This window comes from Trematomus bernacchii, unplaced genomic scaffold (assembly GCF_902827165.1).
Source record: "Trematomus bernacchii unplaced genomic scaffold, fTreBer1.1, whole genome shotgun sequence".
Classification (NCBI taxonomy): Eukaryota; Metazoa; Chordata; class Actinopteri; order Perciformes; family Nototheniidae; genus Trematomus; species Trematomus bernacchii.
Genome location: NW_022987683.1, coordinates 1,170,475 through 1,197,826, shown reverse-complemented (window position 1 = coordinate 1,197,826; position 27,352 = coordinate 1,170,475). Strand labels below are relative to the sequence as shown.

Here is a 27,352-nt window from a genome sequence, read left to right as displayed (position 1 = left end):
TTGAATAAACAGGATTTAAAGAATGTTTAAAACACAAAAGTTGATCTTATAAAATGTAATACAATTCATGATGGCAGGAGTTGGTGAAAGGTGTAGAAAGTGTGGTCACTTTAGGTCTGACAGTAACGGCCCGTCCACACAGCGGCGTGCGATGAAGCTTGGCGGTGGGCGTGTCTGAAGCTTGGGGAGTTCTCGCGAGCAACGCGACCAACAACCAATCACATTAATCTCCCGCCCCTGACATACAAAGCAAAAAAGCCCGGTTCTTCTCCACTATTGCCAAAATGGATGCAGGTTTTTTGTAGCAAGGGTAGCAAGTGTAGTAGCAAGGGTGGCTTTAGTATATGCAATGTCTCGCAGGAGGCCATGTAGTGTGCGTCGCTGTTGGGTACATCCGATACTCAGAAAACGTCTGCAACGGGGGGAATACCACGTTCTGGTCCAAGAGCTCTGTCTGGATGACCACCTGTTTCAGCAGTACTTCAGGATGAGCAAAGACGTGTTTGACGAGTTGCTCGGAAAAGTGGGTCCACTGATTACAAAGGCGGACACTATTATGCGTTTGTCAATCGGACCCGCCGAGCGACTCGCCATCTGCCTACGGTACGTTTTGTGTATTTCTACTTCTTTAATATGACTCTGTATAGAAAGAGAGAGAATGCATGCCATGGATGAATGAAGTCTGTGATTGAGTTCAGATGGATGACATTAATTAAGATAGCTAGGTAAACACAGTATTGCTCCCCTCTGTACATGGCGTGTGTGTGTGTGTGTGTGTGTGTGTGTGTGTGTGTGTGTGTGTGTGTGTATGTGTGTGTGTGTGTGGTCTGTGTGTGTGTCTGTGGTATGTGTGTGTGTGTGTCGGGGGGGGTCTGTGTATGTGGTCTGTGTGTGTCTGTGTGTGGGGGGGGGTCTGTGTGTGTGTCTGTGGTCTCTGTGTGTGTGTGTGTGTCTGTGGTCTGTGTGTGTGGGGTCTGTGTGGGGGGGGGATCTGTGTGTGTGTGTGTGGTACGGCTGAACGATATATCGTGTCATGGCGATAACCGCGATATGCGCATGCGCGATATTCACATCGCAGGGACGTGCGATTTTATTAATTATTTTTATTAATATAATTGTTGTCATTGTTTTTTTTCAAACACGTCATGTTACAATTATTTTGCTGCTTGCTACAAAAGGAAAACTTGCGCAGCTCTCATGTCAGGGGTACTTGAGTGAGTGACATGCAGGCTCTGCATGCACAGCAAACCACCAATCACAATCATTCTTGATCAGATCACAGCAGGCCCCGCCGCGCTAGTTTGCAGACCATCAAAACACCGGTAAAAAATTAGCGAGGCACAGGAGGACAATACCGGCGAGAATGAAGATTTACTTCCAAAAAGAAAAGCAACATCTGCCATCTGGAACTATTTTGGATACAAAAAGGTTGATGTTGACCAAACTAAGGTACTTTGTAGACAGTGCCATGCAGTTGTTTCGGCAACCCGAGGCAACACGTCGAATTTACTCGCCCATTTGAATAGACACCACAAATCTCTGTATGACGAGTGCAGAGTCAGATCTGAATGCCATCCACAGCCAAAGCAAAAAACTATTTCAGATGCCTTTGCCGGTGTTACACCATTTGAGAAAGGTTCAAAACGGCATAAAGACATCACAGATGCCATAACATTTCACCTGGCAAAAGACATGGTACCAATTTACACCGTTATCAAAGAGGGTTTTAAGAAAATGATCCGGTCACTTGATAAGCGGTACGTAATACCGTCACGCACCTATTTTTCTCAAGTCGCCACCCCCGACCTGTACGAGAAATGCAGGGCAAAGTTGAAACAGAGCTGTCAAAAGTGGAATACTATGCTGTCACAACAGACTTGTGGTCCAGCCGGACATAAGCCTGACGGTGCACTTTATTGATGAGGACTTCGAACTGAAAAGTCGCTGTTTGCAAACGGCATTTTTCCCAGAAAATCACACAAGTGAGAACATCGCAGCGGGGCTGAGAGAAGCGGTGGCTGCTTGGGGCCTGGATGAAACACGTCAAGTCTGTATAACAACAGACAATGCTGCAAATACAATTATAATAATAATATAATTTGTCATAAAACAAATAACTTGTAATAAAAATTGAACTACTACATAACAATATCAACTTGTGAACCATTTTGTTTCACAAACCTTTTTTTAAATCAAAATGTCTTAGCAACAGTCAGTGCAAAGTAAAACAAAGTGTTCTTGGTCATCATGGCTAGCCTAAACAAATAAAGATCTGCTTAATTAATTAATTATTATATTTATTTTAAGTTGTAATTTTGTAAACCACTCGGGGAGCTGGTGTATAGCTGTTCTTAATTTTATTTTTATAATGTTGTTTAAAAGATGTCCACTACTTTGCTGCTATTTGCATAAAAAAGGTTTTAATTGTGGAATAAAAAGTTAAATTACCTATTTTGTCACGTATGTTAATTCCCTAATGTGATAATGAAACTTCCTATAGTTTAATGTAATACGTTTAATCTCTTGGATCCCTTCTAGACACCACTCTTCTTCATTCACAGATGAACCCCCTTATTTAAGGGTAAGCAACATGCATTATCATGACATGTTAGATCATGACTTAAGGTATGATGAGTCAATCAGTTAAGATCCAGACGTCCGTGACTAAAATCCTTCATCCGGTTAAATATAGTTAAAAAAAACGCAATATATATCGCAGGGGGAAAAAATATCATGCAGCCCTACTGTGTGGGGTCTGACATATATATATTTGTAATCATGTATATTACTTTTTTCTAAGGTACCTGGCAACCGGTGACTCATACAGGACCATAGCATTCAGCTATCGGGTCGGGCATGCAACAGTTGCTGTCATCGTCAAGGAGGTTGCGGGTGCCATCTGGACCGCCCTGGTTGAGGAGACCATGCCGGTACCACAGACGGAGGACTGGAGAGCCATCGCTGCTGGGTTCCAGGAGCGCTGGAACTTTCCGAATTGCGTTGGTGCCATTGATGGGAAGCACGTGGTGATCCAGGCTCCAGCAAATTCTGGGTCCCTGTACTTCAATTATAAGTCCACCCACTCCTTGGTACTACTGGCTGTCGTGGATGCCCAGTACCTCTTCAGGGTAGTGGATGTTGGAGGCTTTGGAAGGAGCAGCGACAGTGGGAGCCTGCGGAATTCCGCTTTTGGAGAGAGCCTCAGAGATGGCAGTCTGCAGCTACCACCTGACACCGTCATCCCAGGAGCAGAGCGGCTGGGCCTTCTTCCCCATGTGTTTGTTGGAGATGAGGCTTTTCCGCTGCTGGACAACCTGCTGCGTCCATTACCTGGTAGTCACCTCACACGTGAAAGGAGGATGTTCAATTACCGCCTCAGCCGGGCCAGGTTGGTGGTTGAATGTACGTTTGGCATCCTCTCATCTCAGTGGAGAATGTTCAAGCGTGTCATCACCACCAGGGCCGTATCCACCATTGAGGTCACCGAGGTCCGGACCTCGGTAATAATTTCCGAGCTGTGTATATAACAAAACGTGTGAAATAACTGCACTAAACGGGGTTCGTACTTCCATTTACTGCCGATGGGGGCGCTGCATAACTACGTAGCCTCGATTAAAGCAAACAGAAGAAGACGACATGCATCAACAAACCACCGCAGCCCGGACTTGTATCGGAGCAGCGGAGGAGTGATGAGGTATCTAGAGATCTGAGTCCAGTGGGCTGCTTGTGTTTCTGTTCCTCAGGACATCATATGACCAGCAGATCCTGTGTGAACGCTCTACGTTAGTCAGTGGACGTCCGACAACATGCACACTAACTTATATTGCAGCTATAGGCTATACTTTGGTTTAAATTGCGTGAATAAACTAGCTAGAGAGCTAAAGTTAATTACATTCATCCAATGTCAGAAGGATTACCTTTTAACAAACGTTGTAATGCTTTTCTTTCATTTCAATTTGAGTAAAACATTTGAACATATAACATTGTATTGTTTTCTTTTTACACTGACTCAGATATAATGAAAAGACTACGCCAGTCGAAGCTCAGCTTTGGTAAGGAAGAGACAGGACAGGCAGAGAAAGAGAAAGAGAGAAAGTGATGGAAGTCAGGGAGGAACTGCAGGTACAGTCACACAAAAGAATGTAGGCTTAATAACCCCATCTATCTATCTATCTATCTATCTATCTATCTATCTATCTATCTATCTATCTATCTATCTAAATATCTATCTATCCATCTATCTATCTATCTATCTATCTATCTATCTATAACAATAGTCTTCATTTACACTATAGACAATAGGCATAATTTTAAAACAACATATATCTATTGCAGTTATGATGTCATAATAACATACAATTGTATAAAACCACACAATTTGCTTACATCTTTGTTCTCAACAAAACAGATTTAAATAAAAAAAATAATGCAAACAAACAAGTGAAATGAACTAAATTGCTGAATTGCTTTTAATTCACTGGCAGGAGCGACAAGTGAGAAGGAGCAAAAAGTGAACAACAAGGGAGAGATTGAACAAAGAGTAGAGGACAGAGAGAGTAATGAACAGGAAGAAGACAGAGAGACTAAAGAAGATGGAAGAGAGGGTGCAGGTTATGGAAAGGAGAGAGACATGGAAAATGAATGTTGACAATGTTGTGTGATCATTTTAGCCTCTTCTGCATGTCCAGATCATTAATAGTAACAATCAACTGATTCTTATGCATTACACTTTCAAAAATAATTTATGCTGCAGCCCACTGACATGGTTTGAAATCAATATATTATCCAATTTGTGACCCCCCACAGGACTTAAAAAGCACCTAACTAGATCAGGAAAATCCCAAAAATCTCAGGGGGGGTATACCCTCGAACCGCCTTATCATGTTTGGACCTCGGTATTTATGAAATCCTGGATACGGCCCTGATCACCACCAGCCCGGAGGTAACAGAGTTGTGTGTGAAGGCCACCTGTGTGTTGCACAACTTCCTCCGCAGGAAGACGATAGGAAGGACATCACGCACACCTATCTCAGAGTCCACGGATGAAGCTCCAGCTACTCCAACCCTGCGTGATGCACCGAGGATGGGCTCAACATGGTACTCAGGTGTCCTGAGTACCATGTCTTCATCCGGCACGATGCGCACAGGGGTCCTCTACGGCCTCCTTACGATGGACCTTTCCGAGTTTTGGGGCACGGGGACAAACACCTTGTGGTCGACCTGGGTGGTAAGGCCGAGCACGTCTCTGTGGACCGGGTGAAGGCGGCCCATTTGGATTTGGGCCAGCCGGTGGTGCTGGCACGACCTCCGCGACGGGGGCGCCCCCCGGCCTTGATTCCTGTCACTGAATTGAGACCCGTTGTTCCGGTCTCGCCTCTTCCGGAGGCCGCACATGCAGAGGTCGTTTTTCCTCTGGGGGTCGACCTGTCGTTCCGCCCCGCCACGCTGACTTTGTTTATGGGTGAATTATGGGGGGGCTTGTGTGGTGGCACGTTATGGGACATAATTCACCATTGGGATTATTGTGTTGCAACCCGGACCCGTTAGTGAGGGTACCAGGGTTTGGTGTCATTCATGCTAGCTTGACATGCAGAGCAGCACATGTACTTACCTTGTCTTGATTAATGGATAATAAAGTGTGGAGTTCCATACTGAACACACCGCCTCTGACTCCCTTTCATCGGCTCTACAAAATGCAGATTAGCTTTAAATCTATAGATGAATTCAGACATGGTGGTAAAACGAACACCATTTATATGTGTTTCTTGCAAGTTTTATTTCCATTAGAGTGAAAGAAAACATGGAAGCAAAATAGACCAAAATAACAAGTACATGAAAAAACGATCTTTTTGCCTGTAATGTCCTTAAACAGTAACTTCATAATTTTGATAGTTGGCTGCTCATTTAATAACTATTCATTTTACTAGTTTGTTGTCTGCTCTTGTGCGTAGTGAATACTAAAGAAGACCATTGTCTCTGTGTTAGCTGATTATTTTGTAGAATTCTGTTGAGTATTAAACAATTGCGTGAGTGTGAGGGTATTCAAATAAATTGGTCAGTAAGTCAGAGGTGTGCAACTATATTTAACTTTTTGTTTTAAAACACTTTGTTATAAATGATTATGGGATGTGCCCTTTTTCTCATTTGAGGACCAGCCCCCCAAAATGTCTGTGCACGTCCCTGACCGTGACCGCTGTTTGCACCATATAATCAGAGGTATCGTTGGAAAGCTCCGTCTCTCCTGCACAATCTCATCGGATCCAAATATGGTCATTTCCTTTGTATCAGCAACCAATCGTGAAAGTACAAAGGGGTCTTAACCTGTTACGCACGGCCCCCCCCGGTACCGGGCGGATAAACGCGTCATTTGCAGGAAACAACGTCTAAGGAATCTTAATATTTAATAAACTATGAATGTTTTATATCCATGTAACGGGAAGAAACTCAGCTAACTGATCTTTTTAATTTTTTTTTCCAAAAAAAACCCCACAATGCTAGCACTCAGCCTCTGAATTATCCACGAGCGAAAAAATGTAACCTAAAACGGCACTTAAACTCACAATAACTCCCTTATTACTTATCCTAGATGCACAGCCAACCACTCGTTTTTGGTGTCCTGGAGACACTGAATCTGTGTAAAAAACCTCAACACTCAGTGATAAACATTTGCGACGCTATAAACGAAAGCGTACATCATAACATGTGGAGCTAAGTAGCTAGAAACGCTAACATGGCTTACCTTGGTCAAAACTGGTCTTCAATGGCATTAAAACGATAAAAAAACGATGCTGCTGTTAATCCATAGGTTCATCCAATGTATCTGTGCCCTCTTTGAAATTATTTCTGATAATCCATAAGCAATAAAACTGCTTTTTAGTTTCCAAATGCCAGAGCTAGAATGTCCCTCCACTCTGCTGCACATTTACATGCGCGCAGCCCCCACCTTTTCTCTTCACAACGTCTGTGTGTGGGAGCCTCCCCCTTCGATTCTATTGGCTCTAACGGTCAGAAAGAGGTGTCAACCATCAAAATTGAGCAAGGGGGGCCAGAGATATGAAAAAAAAAACATTTTCACCCAAATCACCTCAGAGGTGGGGTGGTTTTGGCTAAACCTCTCTAAAAAGGTCAAATGTCACTTGTTTTGCATCAATCTTGATACAGGGTACTTATTATATGTTGTACTTTGGATTCCTAAAGCTTTTAGTCTACTAACCCATCATCCAAGGGTAGTTTTCACTATCTGTAAAAAATAATTTTTGGACGGACACTATAATTTACAGTTTTTTACTATGTAAAATCTGAATTTTCTTTAAAATAAAAAACATTTATATTGATTCTGATACTTCTACATCCAACTCACAGATGTAACCTTGCTTTGATAAAAGAAATTATTCATATAACCCTTTTAGAAGTTAGGTTGTAGTCATTTGTTTTGGGCATGTCATTTTCGAGCCTGAAACATGAAAAACAGGCTTGGTGCTTAACAGGTTAAACCAAAAAACTAAATCTCATTGGCTGGTGCCAATTTCTGACAACGTGATTAGTTCAGATGCATCACGTGGTGTGCTAAAACACTTCTTGGTTTAGCTTTCGCTGGAAATTTAAACCTCAAAATGACAAAAGAACATTGATAAAAACGTTCATAGAGAAGACAACAACAATTGTCACTTGCACGAAGCAATGTTAGACAAAAAACGAATGATCCCGAAACACGAAATACCTTCACGGAGTGCGTCGATGCGCAAGCTGTCATCCAAAGAACAGCAGGGTTTAGGTAGTGCCTCACAGCAATCTTTAAAGGTCGTTTTCTCAAAATGAGTTTTTTCTCCTCTTCTGAGTGAGAAATGTTCACTTCAGTAGCACGTACATACACCAAACCTTCCAGTTATATTCCTATCAATATTCTGAAGGTTTTTCCGAAAGGGTTTGTTTATATATAATTCATAGCCTGAATTATATAACATTGTATACCTAAAAACATGGGGAAAATTGATATTTTAGGGCTGTTAACAGTATTTTTAGATTTATGGAGTTATAAAAAGAGATATCCAGAATCCCTTCTGTAAAAACTTTAGATTGTATTATGACTACAAAATGAAACAAGAATTTCGAACCTGACTTTATCCAAGTTCAGAATTGTGTTCCTGAAAGTATTTAAATATGCACATATTTAATAAGATTATGGCTCATTTGCATGGGCGGGGGGGTGCGGTGCCCCTACAAGTAGAATCAAATTATGTGGGAAACACTGGATAATAATAATAATAATAATATTTTTTTATTTTTAATCATCTCGCGACCCCCCCACTTTGGGAACCCCTGGGTTAGGGAACCCACGTTTTCAAATAAAAACGGTGCTACTAGTGCGAAGAAAAGCTGTTGGATTTAACAAGAAGACACACACAGTATTGTTCCGAATTTTGATGTTTATTGGATTAATGACAGAAATTGCACAAACAAAATTACACATTTGATTTGGTAAAAAACAATGATAATAAAAATAATAAGATGATCCTAAATTTAAAAGTATTGAAGTGACTTTTACAGCATCTTAACTTCTAAATATAGGCTACTGGTTAAGTCATACATGTATTCACAAGTACTAAAAAAAGCATATATCTTTAGATAGATGGTTTATTTGAAAGAACGTTGCGGACATATCCTGCTTCGACCACAAAGTGGAAAAATACTATGCTAAAATGTACATCAACGAAGAATAGATTTTCTTTTTTTGCTACGGACCACAAGGAAGAGAAAACAAAAACACATGTTTTACTCAAAAGTACAAATTGCACCATGTCAGGTTCTACTGCTTTACGCTGTAATACACACATTCACTCCAGGTTGGATCCCTCTGTCTTCTTGATCTGTTTTTCAGGTTGACACCTAAAGCAGCATAGTAGATCTTTTCTCCATGTTGGTACTCCTGCACTGTGTTATGACCGTATTCACAGCTTCCTCCCTACCCCTACCTCTGCTAAATTCCAACTAAGGCTCCAGTGGGGCCTTTGTTCCCTGCGTGTGCCTCTCCACCTCTGTTTCTTACTCTCTTACTTGCTACCCTTTTCCATTAACCTATCCTAAGGGAGTGCTTGTTCTTCCTTCTGTCTGTCTGTGTCTATGTATTCTCATGTTCCGATTAACCCAGCCAAATTTTTCTTTTTGTGTCTATATCTACGCCGGGATCCGGAGTCGAGGCTGATCCTCTTGCTGTGGTCCTGTGCCCTGGATCCTCTATCCTGAGTTCTGGATTAAGTCGTGGACTTCGGGTCGCCTGTCTCTGCGGTCCTGCCTGTGTCTCGTCATGCTGCTTCCCTGATGGCTCCCACAGGATTGTTGTTGACATCTTCGTGGATTCATTTTCTTATTATAGACACATGCATTTCCAAACATTCGGTCTACCTACGCTGTAAAATGTATTATCTCTTACACACGGCATCTATTGCACGTCTGTCCGTCCTGGGAGAGGGATCCCTCCTCTGTTGCTCTCCCCGAGGTTTCTCCCATTTTTCCCTTTGAAATGTGGGTTTTTCTCTGGAAGTTTTTCCTTGTACGATGTGAGGGTCTAAGGACAGAGGGTGTCGTTTTTTCTCATACTGATATTCTGAACAAACTGTGCTGTTGTATTTGCTGTAAAGTGTCTTTACTGTAGGGTATTTTTATAATATGTACAGCACTTTGGCTCGACCAAAAATCTTTTAAAAATGTGCTATATAAATAAATCTTGATTTGATTTGATTTGATTTGAACACAATATATAGGCCTATAAGTAGATCATTATTGTGATCCTGCAAAATATAAAAACTATTTCTAGGAAAATTATTTGGAAGGAATAGGGTGTTTAAATGGTAATTTAGCAGTTATTTATGGTCAACTGATTTTACTCACTTCGGCTTCTGCTGTGGACGGAACTGGAAAAAACTTAAATGGTTCTTTTTAACCTGTTACGCACCGCCCCCCCCGGTACCGGGCGGATAAACGCGTCATTTGCAGGAAACAACGTCTAAGGAATCTTAATATTTAATAAACTATGAATGTTTTATATCCATGTAACGGGAAGAAACTCAGCTAACTGATCTTTTTAATTTTTTTTTTCCAAAAAAAAACCCACAATGCTAACACTCAGCCTCTGAATTAGCCACGAGCGAAAAAATGTAACCTAAAACTGCACCTAAACTCACTCATAACTCCCTTATTACTTATCCTAGATGCACAGCCAACCCCTCGTTTTGCATCTCCTGGAGACACAGAATCTGGGGGTGCCCTTGCAACGCTATAAACGAAAGCGTACATCATAACATGTGGAGCTAGGTAGCTAGAAACGCTAACATGGCTTACCTTGGTCAAAACTGGTCTTCAATGGCATTAAAACGATAAAAAAACTATGCTGCAGTTAATCCATAGGTTAATCCAATGTGTCTGTGTCCTCTTTGAAATGATTTCTGATAATCCATAAGCAATAAAACTGCTTTTTCGTTTCCAAATGTCAGAGCGAGAGATCGGTCCACTCTGCTGCAAAATTACATGCGCGCAGCCCCCACCTTTTCTCTTCACAACGTGTGTGTGTGGGGGCCTCCCCCTTCGATTCTATTGGCTCTAACGGTCAGAAAGAGGTGTCAACCATCAAATCGACCAAGGGGGGCCAGAGATATGGAAAAAAAAACATTTTCACCCAAATCACCTCAGAGGTGGGGTGGTTTTGGCTAAACCTCTCTAAAAAGGTCAAATGTCACTTGTTTTGCATCAATCTTGATACAGAGTACTTATTATATGTTGTACTTTGGATTCCTAAAGCTTTTAGTCTACTAACCCATCATCCAAGGGTAGTTTTCACTATAAGTAAAAAAGAATATTTGGACGGACACTATAATTTACAGTTTTTTACTATGTAAAATCTGAATTTTCTTTAAAATAAAAAACATCTATATTGATTCTGACACTTCTACATCCAACTTACAGATGTAACCTTGCTTTGATAAAAGAAATTATTCATATAACCCTTTTAGAAGTTAAGTTGTAGTCATTTGTTTTGGGCATGTCATTTTCGAGCCTGAAACATGAAAAACAGGCTTGGTGCTTAACAGGTTAATCAAAGGCCAAATTCTGCAAAATCAAGCCATAAGATACAAACCGTACAAGTTACCTGTTGATTGGCAGCTGTTTTTCTTGTTCATCATGCACACTAAGAAAGCCAGTAAAACACTCAGGATGGTGGTGAATGTCAAAGCTATACTCGAGAAATGCACCAAGAAACCAGAGTCCACGCCACCTGTAGAGAGAAGCAGAGCTTTCAGTAGGTTTTTATCCAAAGTTTGGTAAGACAGTACCAATGAGAACTGCAACAACCTCTGCTAGAAAGTTACTTACCCTCAAAGTCCAGCTTGGTCCCGTTTCCAAACTGTTTGTGTCCACATGAGGCAACAGCACAGTAGTAGGTCCCAGCATGAGAAGGATTCAGGCTCTCCATTGGCAGGTTGTATTCACAGGTTTGTGTTTGTGTGTTGGGTTTCCTCTCACACTGATCATTCCTGCCTCCATGGGTGTAAATGAGTCCTGGAGAGTCCTCAGAGTTTTTGAACCAGTAAACACTGTGTTCTCCATCACAGCTCCCATTGAGAACTGTACAGTTCAGAGTCACAAAGCCTCCTGACTGGACAGTCTCACATGCTGACTGATGGACTAAAGCTGTCAGATCTGAACCCTTAACGTCGACTAGAGTGCTCTGGGAAATTTCTAACGTGTATAGATAGCAATTTATGCAGAAATAAGTACCGGAGTCTGATACGCGTAAGTCTGTGATGGTCAAGTGGTTTTTACCTTTCCCTTTTTCAGCATTCAGTGTGAAGCGTGAATTGTTATTGAATTCACCATAGAAATCTATGTTTTTGTTATACATATAGAATGTAGAGATGAGATTTGGTTTCTGCCCAACAGTTTGCTTATACCAGTAAAGCCTTGCAGCAACAATGCCTTCATAGAAACATGGCAAAGTCAAGTTCTCCCCTGTTTTAGCTGATACAAAACCTCTGTCTTCACGAACAGATGTGGACAATGTCCGGTTAGTCGTCTCGGCTGAAATGAAACAAGACAAATGTAATAATTTAATGTGAGAATCTTTAGCATAATCACTTCATTTTCTAAAATGATGAATATTTGTAAGAGAGCACGTTTGAGTAGAAATAAATACAACTCACCCATTATCCCCAAGCACGGACGGGTGCAAAAGAGAGCAAACAACGGAAATGTCATCATGTTCAATTTCATGTGTGAAATGAAAAGAATGTTGATCATGCCTCTCCTCTTAAAAGACGAAACTAGGTTTGGTTGGCCAATCTGAAGTGACCATGTCCTACTTAGGAAATGTGATCACGTGTTCACTCAGGGCCGGCCCTATACTTTTGGGGGCCCTAAGCGAGCTTTGGCTTGGGGGCCCCCCTCACTCTAGCGCGTTCTCACTTCACACAACACGGAACCAACTTTTGTCTTATGATGTTAGCATAAGTACACATATTGTATAAATAAGCATGTAAACACCGTGGACCTAACAACAAGATTTTTTTTTAAATATTGAAGTTAAAAGCATCAATCTGGTGCACTTTGAGAGCAAAATTTAGAGATCTATGGATACATCTCTCAACACCCATATGAAACAGAACTGTAAACAGATTTTTCTTTATAGGATATTTTACAAATCACTCCCCTTTTAAACTGTATTCTTGTTTTGTCATATAGTATTTCATAACTGTTTTTCATTGATTCTCTCTGGCTGTCCATCTCATAATGTTCACATAAAAACTAGCTGTCAATAGGAATATCATTCAGAAGAATTATAATTTCATGCAAAAATCTGTCACAAAAAGAGGTTGCACATTTAAATTCAGGTGTTGTGATGGCAACGTCAGTGGCCAAACAGCCACATTTACTGCTGCAAATACGTTCAATCATGCTGTCGACACGTAAAGCAGTGGCAACTATGCCACCATTTCAGCTGACTTTTTCTCAGAAATACTGTCACATAACATCCATATATTTCAGTGCTAGGTTGATGCTTAGCTAAGCTAACTATGAAACACTTTAACTGACAGGACTCAGGATCAACTGTGTACTGTAAGGTAGCTTCTAGCTTCATGTCGAACAGTAAGTCAACATTTCCCAGAGAGCTTTCTTTGAAATCACCAGGTAACGCTAAAAAACATTACATTTAGATTGTATGACAAAGTGTTCATTTAATATATCTGGCTAGCTATAGCTACTTGCTAACGGTTTAGCTTACCCCCGCGATTCAAAGTAACTTTCTCCTGGCTCAAGTGCTGGCTCTGGGGTTGTTGTGTGAACCACCACTTGAGAATTGTCATCTTTTTTAAGAACAAATGTTCTTATGTCCATCTTCAAAAACTCTGAGTCTGAGACTGACAGTTTATTTTAAACATTGTCACAGCTCACAGGATAGGTACCTGTCAGCCAATAAGACAGATGTTTATTTCCATTCCATTTCTCTCTGGTTGGTCTGGTGCCTTGCCTCTGTTGCATTCACTGAACACGGGAAATTACAATCCTGCCGTCCTCTCTAGTGTCATGATGAGGTTCAGGTAAAGCACGGTTAATGTATTATATGATTGACTCAATCATATAATACATGACTTTGAGAGTAGGCAATCTAGGCATATTAACAACATTAATTAAACATACTTATCACGGCGACGGTGTACTGAGATAAAAAACGGTGTACTGAGATAAAAAAAATAAAACTTTTTTTTTTTTTTTTTTTTGCAAGGGGGCCCTTAGTGGCTGCGGGGCCCTAAGCGGCCGCTTATGTCGCTTAATGGGTCGGGCCAGTTCACTGCTACATAAACTGTAGTAAAAAATATGTATTTTTAAAACATTGACATGGTGGGAGAATTTCTTGGCATTGGATGTAATGATTTTAATTTGAAATATAATTATGTAACAACACAGTGGATTTTTCGATCAAGGACCTTTGCTAGAGTGGTCTTAGGCTTAAGATGTACCGAGTGCAGACACTGTTACATCCTGCTGAAAACCACAAAATGTAAAAAAACACACTGAAAGAGATACAATGCAAAAAGTATGGGCGGGAACAGGTCTAAGAGGAATAGACACTTAATTTCTATCAAATAATGCTAATTGTGTAGTAGTTCAAACAAATCTTCAAAGCACCAACTGAGTTAACTATCTATACATTGGATTTATGTAGTGCCAATGTGTGTATACCGTTACTTTAAGACAGTTTTATTGATTAAAGGAAAGCTAAACTATTGTGTGATCCGGTGTAGATTATCTTCATAATTCAGTATAGATGGTAAATTGCATAATTTAATGTATTTTTTAGTTTTATATCAAGCGAATCAAACTTGCTTTCAGTATTAGAACTGTAATGATCCTTGTTTTTCTTCGTTTTTTCCTATTTTATTTAGAAAAAAATTAATTCCTGGTTTGACTTCCTGTCTTGTGTTTTTCCGTTGGTGTTCCTGTGCTGCCTTTGCCCATCTTCACACCTGCTCTGAATCAGCCTTATTAGTCTTTCCAGCCAATCAGCTTCTTCTCCGTTTCCAAAGCTGTTTTGATTGGCCTTATTAGTTTCACCTGTCCCATATTAACCCTGCAGAAACCTGAGTTTCTGGGTGTTTCTCAATCGCGAGTACGCTTGCTTGGTAGCACATGTCTGCCGAGCATCTTGCTTCAGAAGTGAGTCAAGAATACTTCCTGGCATTCGGAAAACGAAGTGTGGAACACGCTAGCAAGTGTGCAGGTGTGCGTCATATGAGAGGCCCCGCCTTACATCTTCCGCCACAGATTTGGGGAAATTGGTCCGTGCGCAAAGCATTGTGGGGATTTTAAGACCGCGAAGTCTACTCATGTGCAGACTCGATATGTCTCCAAACGGAGTACGCCGGGCTCGGTAGATTTCCAAGTATACTGGAGATTGGAACAGTACTTCGGCGGCACTCGATGACGTAGTATGCTTGAAATAGTGGCTCTGAAGCAGCTTTACTCGCGATTGAGAAACACCCACAGTCCACCTGCACTTCACCCCCTCATCTGATTAGTTTGTATTTAAGTTCTTCTTTTCTGTTCAGACTCTGTTTTGTCGATCAATCTCATATATAACTGAACTCCTTTGTTTTAATTCCATACTATAGCTTTTAGATTTTCATTGAGGTATGGTTCTGAGAATGAACGTCAAAGTTCCGCCCGCACTCTTTTGAAATATACACAATTAGTTTTTTGGGGTTTAGAACAATCTAAAAATGTATAAAAATTGGTCTGAAGATTGTTTAAAACTGAGATATGGCCTTTGAGGAAGTGAACACACATGCTCATTATATATTTGTCTCAAGATCAAACAGTCCATTTAATAAATTAGCCCCTTGTGATCATGACATGACATGACATACAAAGGACATAAGAATGCACACAATTATTGCGTTGTCCAAAATATGTATGAATGAAACTAAGGTATGATTAGTATAAAAAATCATATGTTCAGCATTTGGCAACGTTTTTAAGGGGTTAAGGAAAACTTGTTTGTATCATCAAAAACCGTCCAATATTAACTACATCGCCAAGATGTGAAAAGCGGTCTTGTCAATCCAGCATACTACATGAGGGGCATCAGGACTTTTGGCACGGGGGATAATTCATGAGGTGTAAATACGTTCTTTGCTGCATCTTTTACACTGCAAACCAATAAGATATACACAAATGTATCTCTTCATTACTTATACATTACCGTGTTACTTTTAAAACATGACTAAATCCAATTTTGTTAAACATAAGTAATGAAACATGGTTTGTCTACAGCTTGACACCAGAGTACACACATTCATCATTGGGGATGTTCCTCTGTCGTCTTATTCTGTTGGGCACATTGACCCTTAAAGCAGAATAATGGAGGCTGTCTGCGTTCCGGGGACCCTGTCAACAAAATATGAAGAAATGGATCAGGATATTGAATAAAAGAAAATTCTGCGATAACATTTTTAATTTATGAGATCATTTTCACCTCTGTATTTGCTGTAGATAATCTTGCTTCAGACTCTGATTGGCAACATGGAGAACAATTATTCAGTAAAGAGTTGTATTGAGTGAATGCAAGCTTCCGGAAGAAAAAAACAATAGGTAGAAGTTACCTGTTGATTGACAGTTGTTTCTCTTTTTCATCTTGTACACTAAGAAAGCCAGTAAAACGACCAGAATGGAGTTGAACGCCAAAGCTCCACTCAAGAAATACACAAGAGAGTCAACCTCATCTGTAGAGAGTACACACCAAAAATGGAACGGTCAGCTTTTATCTTGTTGTTCATTTTAAATCTCACTTGGCCATAATTTACTCTTCATTAAATAATCTAGTAAATAGCTTACCTTCAAAGTCCAGCTTGGTCCCATTTCCAAACAGTATATGTCCACACGAGGCAACAGCACAGTAGTAGGTCCCAGCATGAGAAGGATTCAGGCTCTCCATTGGCAGGTTGTACACACAGGTGTGTGTCTGTGTGTTGGGTTTCCTCTCACACTGATCATTCCTGCCTTCACGGGTGTAAATGAGTCCTGGAGAGTGCTCAGAGTTTTTGAACCAGTAAACACTGTGTTCTCCATCACAGCTGCCAGTGTGTACTGTACAGTTCAGAGTCACAGAGTCTCCTGACTGGATGATCTCAGATTCTGACTGATGGACTGAAGCTGTGATGTTCAAACCTGAACCCTGAACATCGATAAAAGAGCCTTCCGCAAAATCGAAGACAAATTTTGAGAAAATTGCACAGTAGTAGGTAGCTGAGTCGGCAATGTGCACATTTGAAATTGTCAACTGATTTGTACTATTTCCTCTATCCTGTGTAAAGCGTGACTTGTTGTTGAATTCATCATAAAAAGTGGGACTTGCATCATACAGATAAGCGGAAGAGATGAGCCTCAGTTTCTGTCCCAGAGTTTGTTTGTACCAGTAAATCCAACTTGTATCACCAGCTTTATAGAAGCATCGCAAAGTCACATTTTCTCCAACCTTAGCTGATATAAAACGTTTATCTTGACGAACACTTGAAGATAGTTTCAGATCAGTCGTCTGAGCTGAAATAAGAGTGAAAGAAATAAACAATTAATAAGATTGGATGAATTCAGCAAGTACTGTACATGAAAACTATTGAAAGCATTTCCATGAAAAGCTGCTGAAAAGAAAAAGCTGCATTAAAATACAACTCACCGATTGTTCCTAAGAACAAACACGTCAGATATAAGACCAACTTTGGAGACGTCATCTTGTTCGAATTCTTGAGTTGAGTGAAAATGATCTTGAAACCTTCTTCACTCTTAAGAAACAAGACTGCGTTTGATTGGCCAGCCTGAAGTGACATTGTACATCCTACTTTTAAAAAACTTGATCACATGTTCACTGCCATCTATAGTTTCAAGTTTGGTTCTTGAGAAGATTCACTTGGTGAAAGGTGAATGAAGAACACAATGGCTCTTTATCTTAGTCTCATATTTAAAATCAGGGAGAATAAACTGCGTGTACACATAGTTTTCACCATAGTAGTGCTGTGAATATAATAGGAAAGGGTAACAAGTTAGTTGCAGATGTGCTTTAGGCTTCGGCTTAGCTAAATTCATACAACAGGTTTGTTGTTACTTTAAATTGAATGGCATTTACTTGGATTGAGACACAGACATTCATGTTGCCCCAATATATGTTTATGTGAGAAATGTAATGCATATTGGACAAAAGTGTCAAGTTACCAAATTATTCACATATACTGTTCCTGTGTTTACATGGGTCAGACGTATGTGGAAAATATAAATTGGCAATAAAACAATTGTACAATAATCTAATGTAAATCTATTAGGGATTATTGAAGTTGTTCGAAAATAAACTCTTTCTACCATGGGCTTATTTCTGTAGGCCAAGGTCTTATTAATGATTGAGACATCAACATTTTTTTTATTGTAGCCATGCCTTTTATATGAAACTAATTGCTTAAAATACTTGTTAATACCTATAATCAGCAATATTCCAAACAAAATAGAATTAATTACACAATTATTTGTAGTTTTAATACTGTTAAATGTGACCTGATAAATATTCTTCCTATTAATGTAATTGCACTGCAAGTGGCCTTTTAAGGAGCATCTATGTAAGATTGCAAACAGAGTTACATCCTAAAACCACAAAGGCTGCTGCACTAAGATAGATACTTCACAAAAAGGTCTAAGAGTACCTACTTTTGAACCAGAGCACCCCACTGTGACATCCCTATGAAGCAGAAAAAGTCCCTCTGCTTTACTTTGACCTGTCTGCACTATAAGCCCCCCATTAAATCAAGAGAATGAGTGAATGCTGTTAGCAGGCTTCACATTTATACTTTATACCAGGGCCGAATTCACCATATACATTGGGGGGGACACATCCCCCCCAATATTCATATATACTCAAAATGTCCCCCCCAATAAATAGCAAAAACATTTTAATTTTTTAATTAAAATAAAATTGCTATTCTATGACTTTTTTATTTTGGCTATTTGTATACTTGAAAATCTTTATGTTCTGTTATTGTGAACTTCACCAAAATGATATATTCTTTTCATATGTAAATTGGTTCCGCCTTGTTTGTTTATGCATACCTTTATTTTGTACCCGGGGGTGTATTTCGCTGTCGCACGTCTGAGTCCAGCTTCAGTTAGCTTGATGCTCCAAGCAGGTCAGTCATGTTTTAATTTGCCCTCCATCAGTTCTGGTATCTTTTCTAGTTAGCCCTAAAGTAATCTATATTATTTTATTTCGTAATGGTAATGTTAATGAACCCTCCGGTTTAGCTTCTTTGTGTAAGTAACTTGTAGTTCTGATGTTAAAACCGAACTTTTCAGGAATAGTAGCTAACTAGCTGTGGGCTAGCTGGTTTCAGTTGCTTGCCAGGGTTTGGCGGGCTAGTGTCAGCTATGTGGAAAATGACGGTGTCATTTTGGATGTAATCCAATACATATTTATTCATGTGTGTTATTTCTATTTTATTTTGTCATTTGTAGAGTGTGGAAAGATTTAAAACTGTGATGTGTAACAACTATGGAATACCAAAGGTGCCAGAATTAATTAAATAAATACTCTACAATTATTATGAAATAGTATTTCAACAAAACAAAAGGGCAATAAAGTGTTCCTGTTTCTACTGAAATTGCGTGGCACAGACCTTTCTATGGATTGAAATGCTTTAATATTTAGGGCCCGAGCATGGAGCGCTAGGACCCAACGGCGTCCTAGCACGAAGTGCGAGGAACCTATTGTTCTTCGTGGAATTATTCTTCGTTATTTTTCTGCTACTGTTTCCTGTTTTTGAGGTCTTTAGGATGCTTCAAAAGTTGTATAATTTTGCACGTACGCCAGGACCGGTGAACATTTTTATATTCTGGAGTCAATGGGTTAAATATTCCAACCTGCTCGCTAGCGCCACCTATCAAAATCCCATTTCGGAATAAATTTACAAAGTCGCACCGTAACTCCGAATGAGCTGAAATTTTGCACACATATCCGGGTGGACCTGCTCTACAAATAATCCTCATGGAACCCTAAGCTCCGCCTACATTTTAGTTTTTTTAATTAGCATAACTTACATAAACAGTTAAATATTCACTTAAATTTCAATTTTCAGTTTTTCAACACCAAACTTCGTATACAGCATCGGTGGAGGGTCAGACACATTACCGTACAAAATTAGCATGTTCAGACGATAGATATTGCCACCATGAATCAAAACGTACTCGCAAAAAGGCAGGGCTTAGAAAGAAATGCTCATAACTCATCAACAATGTATACAAACATCACAGATTTTGGTGGATAGGTTCAGTCTTTCTTGGGGAATAGGCACACCAAAGAATTTTCATTAAGGACTATAGGGGGCACCAAAAACACCACCAATTTATAACTCAAGAATGTATGGACGAATTTAAAAAAAAATGTTTTAAACATACTCTGGGGGTGACTACGAACTCAGATTTAAAGTATCGCAACAAATGCAGAATGTGGGCGTGGCCTATACAATTTTTTTTAGATTGCGATAGCATAAAATGACGCAAAACTTGGGACACACATCAGAGCCCACGACCTTTTCGAGAATCTAAAAAATCAACGTAATTTTTCAAAAAAACTGCTCACGAGCACCCCCTATTGTGTGGTAGTCACATATAGTTTCTCATAACTTCACGAATTTTGGCACAGACATTCCTCATGGAATTGCATACATATTTGTATATAGCTTCTATTAGCCCCGCCCCCCACGAAGTCGGCCATTTTCAAAAATGTGCGTTTTTCATGCATTTTAAGCACATTCTTGCGAACTCCTCCTAGGGGAATGATCGAAACAATTCCAATCCAGGACAAGTTCAGCCCCTATCCAATATGATACTTAATTGCGGAGCACATTTTTGAAAAATCACTTGTGGAGGTCGTAAGCTAACAGCGAATACACCATTTTTGACGATTTACATGTCGCAAATTGCTCCAAACTGCTCGCATATAGTTTTTCCGATATTCACGAAACGCTGTATACACATTCCTATTATGATTGCACACATATAAATATTAAGCCTGACAAAGTACTTAACGTCTAATATATTGCTTTCCTGCAATGTTAACTATGTTTAAGCACTTATTTTAACTGATATTATACATATGTATTATACACTTATAAGATATATGTAGATAGTATAAGAAATGTGCAGAATATGACAATGTAATGGTGGAGGTATACACACATATTGATAGATGTCTTGTAATGCACTGTTGAGGAACCTGCGACCCAAGTTTTTCATTCATTGCATAACTACACCGTAGTTGTGTATAATATATGTCAATAAACCTTAGAAAATCTTGAAATCTTGAAAGGGATGTGCAAAATAGTCATTATATACAGTCTTTAATTAACTATTAGTAGAGAATAACGACGAGTAAAGAATATACTTTATAGGGATCCTATTAATATCTAATAATAAAATTATAAAATGCAATAACGTGCTTTAACCAGTAGGTGTCCCTTTCTCTCAGCTGTGCACCGTTATGGCTTAAATACAGCCTATCTACCAATTGGATCAAATATAAAAGTCAGCCGAATTAGTGTTGATACTGCAAGGAAACGTATTGTGTGAAAAGAAATGTAAGATGTTGTTTAATTGCTTATATATTTAAGATCCACGTCAAGTTTTCAGTTTTGGCGGCAGTTGTTCCTGTTTGTCTAGAAGTCTTCTCATCAGGGCTCTATAAATAGACAACTACGGCAGATATGTCATATTTAATGCAGCCGAAACGTGTATTACAATTCCGTTATGTGATGACTTTCAAAGAGAAAGGCAAGCACACTCGGAATAATGTATTATTTAATTTTTTTTAAATGTTTTCGGATTTCACATCGCATAAACACCAAATCCCAGCGTGCATAGCGGAATATCAGTATGAGAAAAACGTCATCCTCTGTCCTTTGACCCTCACATCGTACAAGGAAAAACTTCCAGAGAAAAACCCACAGTTAATATACACACATTCCTTCACATTTAAATTTAAATTTACATTAAAGTATTTCGTGAGGCCTTCTAACATGTTTTTAAATATAACTACGGTTGTAGTTGAAGAGTTTGCAAATTAACATGAACCGAAGCTGTTGCCTGTTGCAATATACAGGGTGTTTCTCAATCGCGAGTACGCTTGCTTGGTAGCACATGTCTGCCGAGCATCTTGCTTCAGAAGCGAGGCAAGAATACTTCCTGCCATTCGGAAAACAAAGAGTGGAACAGGCTAGCAAGTGTGCAGGTGTGCGTCATATGAGAGGCCCCGCCTTACATCTTCCGCCACAGATTTGGGGAAATTGGTCCGTGCGCAAAGCATTGTGGGGATTTTAAGTGGACCGCGGAGTCTACTCATGTGCAGCCTCGATATTTCTCCAAACGGAGTACGCCGGGCTCGGTAGATTTCCAAGTATGCTGGAGATTGGAACAGTACTTCAGCGGCAGTCGATGACGTAGTATGCTTGAAATAGTGGCTCTGCAGCAGCTTTACTCGCGATTGAGAAACACCCACAGTCTATGGTTGCTACAGAGGATTGTGGGTAATGTAATGTCTTCGGCCATCCAAAACTCATAGAAAACGACTTGTTTCTCAGAATTGAAGGGGAAAACGTGACAAAAGCATTGTACACTAAAACCTATCAATGTCGTTTAATTAACAAGGATAATCTGGTGTTTTTGAGTTGATGAGTAGTTCAAGGTTCTTTATTGTCAAACTGACATAGCTACAGAGTAATTATGTTGTTGAAAATCTTATGTCACAGGCTTCTCCAACAATGCAACATAATAACAATACAGATAGCAAGAGCAATACAAAAAGAAAAATAGTTATAAAATAAAGTGAGCATGTGGAATAGTGCAGTACGAGTCTATATACAAGTTATTGGAATGATATATATTAGATATTAGATACATATTACTGAGTAGCAGATGAATGTTTTGAAGTTGTTTCAGCAGTTCAATTGTTTAACAGTCTCACTGCCCGCGGGAAGCAACTGTCTCCGAATCTTCTTGTCTTTGCCAGGATGCTGCGGTAACGTCTGCCAGACGGCAACAGAAAGAACAGTTTGTGGCTGGGGTGATGGGGGTCTTTGATAATCCGTAGTGATTTCTTCCTGAGCCGCTGGGAGTAAAGGTCCTCCATGGATGGCAGCTCCGTCCTGGTGATGTGCTGTGCAGTTTTCACCACCCTCTGTAAAGCCTTACGATTGAGGTCGGTGTAGCTGCCGTACCAGGCCGTGATGCTGCCAGTCAGGATACTCTCTATCGTGCACCTGTAGAAGTTGCAGAGTATCCTGGAATCCATTTTGAACCTCCTCAGCCTGCGGAGGAAGAAGAGCCGCTGTCAAGCTTTCTTGGTGATGGTGGTGGTGTGATGAGTCCATGTCAGGTCCTCAGTGATGTGGACCCCAAGGAACCTGAAGCTGCTGACTCTCTCCACCATAGTCCCATTGATGGCGATGGGGGCGTGTCCCTCTCCTTGCTGCTTCCTGTAATCCACAATCAGCTCCTTTGTTTTGCTGATGTTGAGATGGAGGTTGTTATCCTGACACCAAGATGTCAGGTTTTCGACCTCCTCTCTGTACGCCGTCTCGTCATCGTCTGTGATCTGGCCGATGACGGTCGTGTTATCAGCAAACTTCACGATGGTGTTGGAGCTGTGTGTGGCCACACAGTCGTGAGTGAACAGGGAGTAGAGGAGAGGGCTGAGCACGCAGCCTTGAGGGGCACCAGTGTTGAGAATCAGGGTGGAGGATGTGATGTTTCCCACCCGCAATGCCTGGGGTCTGCCCGTCAAGAAGCTCAGGATCCAGTCACAGAGGGCGCTGAGATCTCTGAGCTTGATGGCCAGCTTGGAGGGCACAATGGTATTGAATGCTGAACTGTAGTCAATGAACAGCATTCTCACATATGTGTTCCTGTTCTTCGGGTCCAGGTGTGAGAGGGCAGTGTGGATGGTGAGGGCTATGGCGTCGTCTGTGGACCTGTTTGCTCTGTAGGCAAACTGCAGGGGGTCCAGAGAGTCAGGGAGGGAGGAGGTGATGAATGATTTGACTAACCGCTCAAAGCACTTCATTATGATGGAGGTGAGTGCTACTGGGCGGTAGTCGTTGGGGCAGGTGATTATTGTCTTTTTCGGGACAGGAACGATAGTGGAGTGTTTGAAGCATGTGGGGACTACAGACTGCAGCAGGGACCTGTTGAAGATGTCTGTGAACACCTCTGCCAGCTGAACTGCACACACCCTGAGAACACGGCCAGGGATGCCATCAGGTCCAGGAGCCTTGTGTGGGTTAACCCTTTTAAAGGATTTACACACATCTGCCCTGTTTAAAACAAAAGGGCAGGGCTCTGGCTCCTGGTCCATCTGTACCTCCACAGCCTGGCTGCTCTCAAAGCGTGCAAAAAAACTGTTCAGCTCATCTGGGAGAGATGCGCACGCAGACACTCCCGCAGCACCCCCCGCTGCTCCTTTGTAGTCTGTCATTGTTCTTAGTCCCGCCCACATATTCCTGGTGTTACAGCCTTTGAAGTCAGATTTCACCTTCTCTTTGTACTGTCTCTTTGCATTGTTAATTGCTCTCCGGAGATCGTACCTAGATTTCCTGTACTCCTTCAAATCTCCAGCTCTGTGCGCGATAGTGCGCGCTTTCAGCTTGCCGCGCACCTCGCAGTTTATCCAGGGCTTTTGATTTGGGAATGTTCGTACACAAACCTTCGGTACCACGTCATCGATGCATTTCCCAACGTAGCAGATGACAGTGTCCGTGTGTGTGTTGATGTTATTGTCCTCAAACACACTCCAATCCTTAGATGCAAAGCAATCCTGCAGTGCTGCATCTGACTCCTCGCTCCATCGCTGTACTGTCCTTGTTACCGGTCTGTCCCTTTTAAGTTTCTGCTTGTAAGCAGGCAGCAGCAGCAGTGAGATGTGGTCTGATTTGCCGAAGGGAGGGCGAGGGAGAGCCTTATATCCATTTCGAAAAGGGGAATAAACATGGTCCAGTATGTTTCCCCCGCGCGTCGGGCAGCTGATGTGATTTTGGCAAGACCTTCTTCATGTTGGCGGTGTTGAAATCTCCGGCCACAACGAACGCCGCATCTGGCCGTGAAGTCTCGGTTTTATCAATAATCCCAAACAGCTGATCGAGTGCCGTGTTGTTGTCGGCGACCGACTGGAGATATCACTGTCAAATCAATCGACAGTAAGGGGAATACTTACTTCCGGGTGTACAATTCTCCGTTATCCAATGGGAATGGACGATCACATTGCCTTTAACAGCCGCCGATACAAACGAATGCCGTGCTTCCCTAAGCGTCAAATCCCGCCGCAGATGGGAATACATTGCAATCAGTTGAAAGCTATTTGCGTCTGTTTATGAAGCTGAAGGAGCCTCGGCGCATCCCAACTGCACGCCTCGGGACCCTGACCAAGCATCGCTCCTGGACGTTTATGGAGTGAGAGTGTGTTGGATTGTATTAAGTCCTTTTCTTTAGTTCATACTATGCTTCGTCGGTCAATCTGCTGCAGAACCAAACTATTTAGTCTTAATGCCATACTCTATCTTAAATGTCCATAGGAGTATAGATCAGTAAAGGAAAATCAGATCTCAACACTTTTGTGAAAAGCACACCCTTTTTTATTTTGTCATAGTATTGAACAAGCTAAAAATATATAAAAAGAGGTCTGAAGATTGTCAAAAACAGAGATATCGCCATATGAGGAAGTGAACACATATGCATATAACATATTGTCTCAAGATGAAAGAGTCCATTTAATAAATTAGCCCTTTTTGATCATGACATGACATACAATGGACAGAAAAAAGCATATAAAGCACAACATTTTAGTTTTCTACAAGATATGTTATGACAAGTTCTTTTGGCTAAGGTTAAGGAAACTTAAAAAAAAAGTCTAACATCATCTACAAATTGGTACCAAATTTGAAAACAATTAGGAATATATGGCTGCAATTTTGTAATATAGACCACTAGGAAAATACATTTATCTCTTAATCTACTTATAATTCTATTTTACATTTGGAAGATGACTGAATCTTATTTTAAATCAACACAAGTAATGTGTAGTAGGTCTACAGCTGGACACCAGAGTACACACATTCATCGTTGTTGATGTTCCTCTGTCGTCTTGATCTGTTGGGCACATTGACACTTAAAGCAGCATAATGGAGGCTGTTTGCATCGCGGTAACCCTGGTGACAAAATAAATATAAATGGATAAAGATATTGAATAGAAGTAAAAATGTAATCGATAACATTTTTTATTTATTGGGATAATTTTCACCTCTGCATTTGCTGTAGGGGGAGTTGATAATCTTGCTTCAGACTCTGGAAAGACATTTGAAAGACAGAATTTGTATTTCTCCAAAAGTTTCATTGGATGCAAACAAGCTTTCAGACACATACAATAGGTACAAGTTACCTGTTGATTGGCAGATGTTTCTCTTTTTCATCTTGTACACTAAGAAAGCCAGTAAAACGACCAGAATGGAGTTGAATGCTAAAGCTCCACTTAGGAAATACACAAGAGAGTCGACCTCATCTGTAGAGAGTAAACACCAAAAGCTGAGTGTTATCTTTGTGTTTAAAGTGTGTGCTTGGGAATTAGACATACATTACTTTTCATTAAATAATTGAGTGATTTGCTTACCTTCAAAGTCCAGCTTGGTCCCGTCTCCAAACAGTATGTGTCCACATGAGGCAACAGCACAGTAGTAGGTCCCAGCATGAGAAAGATTCAGGCTCTCCATTGGCAGGTTGTACACACAGGTGTGTGTTTGTGTGTTGGGTTTCCTCTCACACTGACTGCCTCCATGGGTGTAAAGGAGTCCTGGAGAGTCCTCAGAGTTTTTGAACCAGTAAACACTGTGTTCTCCATCACAGCTGCCAGTGTGTACTGTACAGTTCAGAGTCACAGAGTCTCCTGGCTGGATTATCTCAGATGCTGACTGATTGACCGAAGGTGGGGGGTTCAAACCTGAACCTTTGACACTGATTGTAGTGCCTTCTGCAAAATTCAACACATATTGAACGGCAGATACACAGTAGTAAGTAGCTGAGTCTGAAATGTGCAAATTTAAAATTGTCAAGTGATTTGTACTTTTTCCGTGATCAAGTGTGAAGCGTGACTTGTTGAATTCATGATAAAAAGTGGGTTTTGCGTTATACTTATAGGCGTTAGAGATGAGCCTTGGTTTCTGTCCCAAAGTTTGTTTGAACCAGTAAAGCCAATTTGTATTATCATCTTCAATGTAGCATGGCAAAGTCACATTTCCTCCAGCATTAGCTGATATATAACGTTTCTCTTGACGAACACTTGAAGATATTTTCCGATTAGTCGTCAGAGCTGAAATTAGAGTGAAAGACATACTTTAATAATTACAATAGATTATTTCAGCACATTGTTTAAATAAAAACATATTAAAAGCATTTAAATGAAAAGTAGCTAAAAAGGTGAGCGGCATAAAAATACAACTCACCGATTTTTCCCAAGAACAAACACGTCAGATAAAAGACCAACTTTGGAGACGTCATCTTGTTCGAATTCTTGAGTTGAGTGAAAATGATCTCGATACTCTCTCCTCTCTTAAGACACAAGACTGCGTTTCATTGGCCAGCCTGAAGTGACATTGGTACATCCTACTTAAAAAAAACTTGATCACATGTTCACTGCCATCTATAGTATCAAGTTTAGTTCTTGAGAGGGTTCACTTGGTGAAAGTTGAAAGAAGAACGCAATGGCTCTTTATCTTGTGCTATATTTAAAAGT

At 40.5% G+C, this 27,352-nt stretch overlaps 2 protein-coding genes across 5 annotated transcripts in view; both read right to left on the bottom strand.

The window, feature by feature from the left end:
• LOC117487775 overlaps positions 1–27,123 on the bottom strand; it is a 54,955-nt gene extending 27,832 nt beyond the window's left edge. The window contains exons 1-5 of one of the 4 annotated variants that reach the window (XM_034136439.1): positions 27,063–27,122; positions 16,384–17,088; positions 16,152–16,271; positions 16,025–16,059; positions 15,060–15,936 (exon numbers count right to left, since the gene is read on the bottom strand). In XM_034136439.1, the coding sequence (XP_033992330.1) occupies positions 15,817–15,936; positions 16,025–16,059; positions 16,152–16,271; positions 16,384–17,088; positions 27,063–27,117 (1,035 nt within the window). In that variant the 5' untranslated portion in view covers positions 27,118–27,122 and the 3' untranslated portion in view covers positions 15,060–15,816. Of the gene's footprint in view, positions 1–15,059; positions 15,937–16,024; positions 16,060–16,151; positions 16,272–16,383; positions 17,089–17,221; positions 17,282–25,199; positions 25,776–25,867; positions 25,912–26,005; positions 26,126–26,233; positions 26,930–27,062 lie in introns of those variants that run through there. The other 3 variants (XM_034136437.1, XM_034136436.1, XM_034136435.1) reach the window with 3 other exon arrangements.
• On the bottom strand, positions 11,048–12,202 carry LOC117487779. Its single transcript, XM_034136442.1, has 3 exons — positions 12,195–12,202; positions 11,368–12,072; positions 11,048–11,269 (listed from the first exon to the last, which is right to left on the bottom strand). The coding sequence occupies exons 1-3, from the start codon at positions 12,196–12,198 to the stop codon at positions 11,112–11,114; spliced, it is 867 nt and encodes a 288-aa protein (XP_033992333.1). The 5' UTR covers positions 12,199–12,202; the 3' UTR covers positions 11,048–11,111.
• Positions 27,124–27,352: the final 229 nt, after the last annotated feature.

Excerpts from the sequence above, each read along its gene's own strand:
- LOC117487779 (XM_034136442.1), bottom strand. Across the intron at positions 11,270-11,367 it reads GACCAAGCTGGACTTTGAGG|GTGGCGTGGACTCTGGTTTC; the intron begins GTAAGTAACTTT and ends TTCTCTCTACAG.